The sequence below is a fragment of the Melitaea cinxia genome, chromosome 18, assembly GCF_905220565.1.
Source record: "Melitaea cinxia chromosome 18, ilMelCinx1.1, whole genome shotgun sequence".
Classification (NCBI taxonomy): Eukaryota; Metazoa; Arthropoda; class Insecta; order Lepidoptera; family Nymphalidae; genus Melitaea; species Melitaea cinxia.
Genome location: NC_059411.1, coordinates 1,077,454 through 1,084,415, shown reverse-complemented (window position 1 = coordinate 1,084,415; position 6,962 = coordinate 1,077,454). Strand labels below are relative to the sequence as shown.

General features: G+C 31.7%; 1 protein-coding gene across 1 annotated transcript; it reads right to left on the bottom strand.

The window, feature by feature from the left end:
• Window positions 1-463: 463 nt before the first annotated feature.
• On the bottom strand, window positions 464-2,046 carry LOC123662429. The gene has a single exon (XM_045597271.1). It carries the CDS (start codon window positions 2,044-2,046, stop codon window positions 577-579), a length of 1,470 nt encoding a protein of 489 aa, XP_045453227.1. The 3' UTR covers window positions 464-576.
• Window positions 2,047-6,962: the final 4,916 nt, after the last annotated feature.

Genomic DNA, 6,962 nt, shown 5'->3' with positions numbered 1-6,962 from the left:
GAAGGTTTTTTATAAACATGATATTAATCCTTATCTAATTAAATACGTTATTCATCACAAGTATTTAATTTGAAACTAAATTGCTCTTTACATCATTCGAGTTCAATAAATATCTTAGAAGATATCGCAGTTTTAAAATAACATCGAAGTAAAAGTATTATAAAACTACAAGGTTGTTTTTTGTTTAAACGCGCTAATTTCAGAAACAGGTTTGTGTTGTGTAGCCCATTTACGAGTAAGGCTATGGGCTACTTTTCTTTAAAATAACGCGTGTGAAACGGCAGGGTACAGCTAGTACAATATAATACAAATAGCACTAAAAAATTAAATTTTTAATTAATTAAATATTAAATAAAGGTGGCGTGGCATGAATGACAAAATCCGACAGTGTGAATTTAAAGAATACAACAAAAAAATATCATAAAAGCTGTAAGGTCGCCTTCAACTAAGAAGCTGAATGTGCATTAGTTATTATTTTTTTTTTTTTGTTAATTTTTTGTATTATACAGACTACTTTATAGTATTTTTCAAATAGGAAACTAACTGTGGAAAATATAATAATAATGGTCTTGTATCTTAGAAAAAAATCTTTGGATAATCTTCGTGGATTTTATGACCAAGTTGCTTATATTTATCCAAATTAGTTCCACTCTTAACCCAACGAGAATTCCATATAGCATTATTACAAGTTCTACTTACGATAAAACTAGCTATTACAACTGCTAATTCGTAATTGTTTTCGCAAGTCAGATATTTGAATTGTTCTGTATCAATGACTCGCGCCCAGAAACAAGTCGATTGGTATGTAGACTCGTACAAATATTTTTTTAAGAATTTATCTATTCTATTCCAAGAAACTGCTGTTTCTTCTAAGCGAAATGCTTCGAATTTCAATGAATTCGATCCAGACAGGCAAGCCACTTCTTGTATCATATTTATTAATTCCATTCCATAATTTGATGAAGGCGCCAATATAGTTGCATCGAATATGTTCATTCGAGGAGGGTAAAATTTTTCATGTTTTTTTGTACTCGAGTTAATAACTAATTTAGCAAACATAATTTGAATTTTACGATCTATTTTTCTAAACGTTTTAAAAGTTTTTCTAACGCACATGGCACAAGGAGGTGAATAAATAATAAATTTTCTGGTATGTGCGAATCTATCTGGAAATGTACTCATGAACATTTGCATAACATGTTCGTATGATTTTACGATACTTCGCATAAGACTTAATGCGACAATCCCAAAAAAGTATTTTAAGTCTATTCGAGCATCCGTATTTGTGTCCCATTTATCAAGCAGTTTGTTACAAGATGTGCAAAAAGCTGCATTGTTCACAGGGTCATACTTTATGGTCTGAGTATTCATTTTTGCTTTATACAAAGGTTTTTTTCTGAACCAAATTAATTTTACAAGTGGTAGTGATTGAACATTTTCATCCGTTTCATCAGTATTTAATAGATTACCAACATCATTAGTTTGGAACTTTGGATCATCGGTAAAATCTTTTGAAGTTTTATCGGGTACAACTTTTTCGTCCATTTTATCTAGTGAAACGTCAATATCATTTGTTTCACATCGTGAATCATTGGTAATTAGTTCACGAACAAATACTTTTGTTAGATTAATCTGCTCATTATGCACCTCCTGGTTTTTTAATTTGTCCTCAGTGAAATTTGTCTCACGTTTCATTAAAACACTTTTTATTTCATTCCTTAATTGACATTCAGGAGTCAAAAAGAATAAGGTACCATCTTCACTATAGTGATGGTTATCCCAAATTAATTTTTCTGATTCGTTAGTACAAGGCATGATTGAAATTACCGCGAAAATAATATCTTTAGCACTTAGACCCTTTTGTACTTTCCCAGATAAGTAAAAATTGAGAAACCTATTTATAATATCTTTCTGGACCGATAGCTCCTTGACTTTAATGGGAAAACTATCCTCAAGAGCTATACGTAAACACATGTCGTCACTCCATTCCTCGATATCCTCGCCACGGTTCTCACTCTTTTTATTATTGTTCGTGCAATCAACCATTTTCCCACCTAAAAATGAATTAAATTCCATATTATATTAGAACTTTACAATATTTACTTAAAATATTATTTGTAGAAAATTTTGAGCGCTAAAATAAAGCTTTCACCTTACTTCAGAAGACTTAAGTATAAGATAATCCAATTATAATAAAAAATTCATATTTTGTCATCATATTTTAAGTTTATCGCTAAAATAGTAATAGCCACTTTTTGTATATAAATATGAAGAAATATTAGCGCAATGGCGGAGTTGGGAAAAGCGTTTTTGCGAAGCTCAAAATAGCGGATGGCAGAACAGTTTGCTCTCACCCCCAGATCCAAGAAGAGGTCGAGAAATTCTAAGGACAGCTGTGTTCGTTGAGACCATACAAGCCTGAGACTCGGAGCACCGAAGATCCACCTGCACCATTTTTGCGCCATTTTTCAGAAGATATCTCGGATATCAAAGTCAACAATATTAGTGCTGTGCTCGAGCAGCTTAAAAACGGGAGGGCTCCGGATGAGGACAGAGTTAAGACAGAGCTTCTTAAGGCCGCAGGGTGTTCTGTCCTAAAAGCCTTGGCGAGACTTAAGCGCCGTTGTCCACAGTGGTCCAGAAGGGTGATGATGCTGTTATTCAGAAGAGGCGATTAAAAGTCGCTCAACTTGCAATGGAACGGGCTAAGCTTGGGATCTCTTTCAAAGATAGGATTAGAATTGAGACTATCTGAAAATTAGCAAGTTGAAATGGCAATAGGCTGGTCACCTGTGTCGCTGAGCCGATGGCTGGTGGCAGCTGCAACAAGCGTGTCTCTAGAGTGGAAACCAACACGCATTGGCAAAAGCAATGAGGTCCGGTGAATCGACGATCTACGTGAAATCGCCGGTGGAGGCTGAATGAGGATTGCGGAACAACCAAAATTTCTGGCAAGAACTTGGGGAGGTCTACGTCTCCAATGGTTTGCGATAGGCTGAACTGACTGAACTGACCATAATATTTAAAAAGTAAATTGTTTCACGAAATGAATCAAATAGGGGATCGGACAAATTTTCAGAAAGCTTTTTAATCTTTATGGATACTTATTTCCATAAAAAATAAACTTTTAGTTATTGGTAGTCTTTTAGGTACTCAAAATCATGTTTTAATATTGTTTGTTTAAAAATCCCGCCAAAACGCCACGTTCTGTCATCTGAGAGCGAATGACGTCATTTGGAGTAATAACAATGGGCGCGATCCACCTAAGGCTCAAAACGCCATCGATCACGACCCCTAAAATTTCCGACCCACTCACATAAAAAACGCCGCGGGCGTTGTGAGCGAATTTTATAAGTTGAACGCTTATTTGGGCGCTGTTAAGTGTCAGGCGTCAGCTGTGCACTCGCAATATAGCGGCATGGTGAAAACATGATGCGGGCGTTGTGCACGCTTAGCGGAAAGCAGTTGTCCGCGCTTGGTCGTTTCGTCCTACAAATGACGTCACGTACTGTACTTGGTGTTTCAGTACAGATTAAAAATATTGTTAATGATAACATTTTATTTCTTCATTTAAAAATATTTAAATGGATTATATTAAATAATTGTTCGATAAATAATGGTAAAACAGTATATTTATTTGATCTAAGTGCATTATAGATTATAATCTGGTTACTGTCCGATCCCCTATTATAATAATAAAACTCTAAAACCAAACCATAATGTGACGCTTGCTACTTCGATACAGTAAATGATATACTATTATACCTTAATTTTACATGAAAATAGAACATGCATAACATGAAATTTTTACATAAAAGCGCTGTACAACTACATTCTCAGCGTCAGTGTGCATCAGCACCAGTTGTATCACACAATTTTACTTCCCATATTTTTACATACCTTATATTGTTTCTTAAGGAATAAACTTCAACTACAGTATATTAAAATATAAAATCTTATACATATCTTCTATATATTAATATGTGAAGAAAAAAAATTTATACCCCTTTTTTACGTATATTGCGCGAACAAAGGAGTATGAAATTTCACACACTTATTATTAATATAGAGGAGTGCCAAATGCAATTTTTTTTTTTCAAATAATGCATTAAAAATACATTAAATCAATAAAAAAAAACATCACATAGACTACCTTGTATTAGACACACACATGCATAAATACTCTTTTGTTTGTTATTATAGATGTATAATATTTGTCAACAGAACGTTAATGTTCAAATTTATAATCTAAATTAAAAATGGTAGAATTTCGACCACCAGGCAATCACTAGTACTAAGTTTAGGGTAAATATTAGTATTATCAATGAGTAAGGTAATTTGCATTTTAACATCAAAACGTCTCTAATTCAACAGCCTCCACTTGAAATGTTTTCAGAGTGGGAGTCGGAAATAATACAAATACACTAGCCCAAACACTCAGACCACAGCAAACATTTTGCCAATGCAAATGTTTGCCACGTGCGGAGGTCAACCCCATGCCGCAGTGCAATAGCCAGTGCTATGAACGCCAACATTGCCTTACTAATGGGTAGTCAATTTTTTTTCTCTCACCACTACGATGCATGTTACATGTAACATAGATGGTAAGTAATTAAATTCTGTGAAGTGACTGTATTATTTCTAAGAATAAAATATAGTGAAATTATTTAACAAGACATTTGTAGATAATGTCGGAATATCGAGCTACGCAAAATGAAAATAAAAAACATGGTTAATACCCCTTTTTCGAATAATTTTAGTAATAAAAATGTTAATTTAAAATCTTATATAAAATATAGTGAACAACAATTTGGTTGTTTTAATTTAAAATAATAAAAAAAATTAGTTAAATTAAAAATTACTAATGATAATCACTAAATAACTTGCAATTAAAGTCAAGCACGAACTAAGAATTTCACTAATATACAAAATAAATTTTAATTTTATTTTCTGATTCTTTATTCAAACAATCGTCACCTATGTTTTTGTCAAACTATATTATACACACCTTCTTTGTGTCATTTTAATTTTATAAATATATTTTTTGTATGTTGAGGTGTATTGTAAATCACTAAAGTCAATAATTCAGTCTGATATTATTATATACTGTCTACAATAATTTTAATAAATAAATTAGTTTCAGCTAAATATACTTACTTCACAGATGTTTTGGTCCGGGAGACGTGTACAAATTTGATCAAATGCATTAGGGATTGCAGCTGCGACTCCGAGGAAATTGGTCATGAAAATCTGTCACTGGCTCCCGGACCATTATCACCATCATGTCGATTTTTGTTGTTAAATTTATATTACTTCCTAACAAGTTCATTATTAATAAATTATACAATTGATCAGTAAATACTTACTTTTGCTGGCTTCTGTTCCTAAGTACGATCAAAGATAGTATGAACCTGCCATCATTTCTTCAATGAAGTTGTACTTGAAATATATTGCAGTAAAAATTAAACCTATTTTCACTTCGATTTGAAAAAAAAGAGGATATTTTAAAATTCAACTGACCGAAACTTTTAAATGATTAATTAATTCTTTAAAAACTTTAAACAGGAAACTATACTTCACTGTCTTAATTCTTAGGGGGAAGTCCGAACCACAGACAGCTAATTTTTATTTTACGGGCTTTGGATATAAATATTAAAATTCTTAAGTAATTGTCGATAATAAAAAGATATAAGTAGACTTGATTTTGGATTGTTTAGTTATTACTTATTAGTATTTAATAAAATTAAAAATCCAAAGATAAGTATATACAATTTTAGTATTTAATTAATTAAATTTAATTTATTTTAATACTATAACCAAGTATTTAATAATTTTTGAACTACCTATAATTTTGTATAACTGCTACAGTAGTTTAATTAATAACTTATGGAGTATTCTTCTTTAGTGTGCCTTAAAATTTAAACGTAGATATATACCTACACTCAGGACACTTTTTTTGTTATGTCTTTTATTAGGACTTTTTGATAATTCAATATAAGATTTTTAAACTATAGCAAAGAAAATAAAATTAAGCAAAGAAAATAAATTAATAATGAAAAAGTATTTTTTTACCACCACATAAGGTTGCATTTTGGTTGCACTATATAAAATTATTTCCCTGAGCTAAATGAGCTGAAGAGCTATATATAAGAGCTATAGATATATATCTCTCTTTTCTTTTCAGTGATATAAACTTCGCATGGCATGACAAAGGCGAAGAAGCTAAAAGGCCTTCTACACGGTCGGGTAAATGCCTGGTGTAGAAGTAGAAGGCCTTTAACTCTGCGGTCACCAACCTGCCTGCCTAGTGTAGTGACTATGGGTAAAACCATACCATAGAGCGACACATGAGTTCGCGCCATTTTTGTCGCGAACTTTTTGAGCCCTATGTCCAGCAGTGGACTGCAATAGTCTGAAGTGTGTGAGTTATTTATTAGCTGTAACTAAAACTAATACCAATAATATAAATAAATTTAGGTGTTAATAAACATCATAATTTTTTTTTCTGTAATCCACTTACAAGTTTTGTTTTTGTTTCTAATTTACCAAATTTTCAAGTCATATTTTCAGTACAAATTACAATCTTATTTAATAATATATTGTGTCATACTAACATTAGTTTCTAAGTTTTAAAATGTTAATAACAATTTTTATGGATGAAAATCTGAAATAAATTATTATTATTAATAAAACTTAGTACCTACGAAAATCTTAATACAAAAACGAGTCATTTCTTGCAGAAGCTTAATGTGACATTAAAATTCAACATATTGTTTTCTCTAATGATTACACAAATTTCACTAATTACAATGAAACAACTTTTCCCGAACAAGTCCTCATGTGACTATCCGAAACATCGGCATCTGAAAAATTTTATAAACCGTGATAAAATCCGAAAAAGTCGTTTCATTGTAATTAAAATTCAAACTTAATATTTTGAGAGGGAGAATTATTCACTCTTA

Coding starts and splice junctions, on each gene's coding strand:
- LOC123662429 (XM_045597271.1), bottom strand. CDS start 2,046: ATGGTTGATTGCACGAACAATAATAAAAAGAGTGAGAACCGTGGCGAG.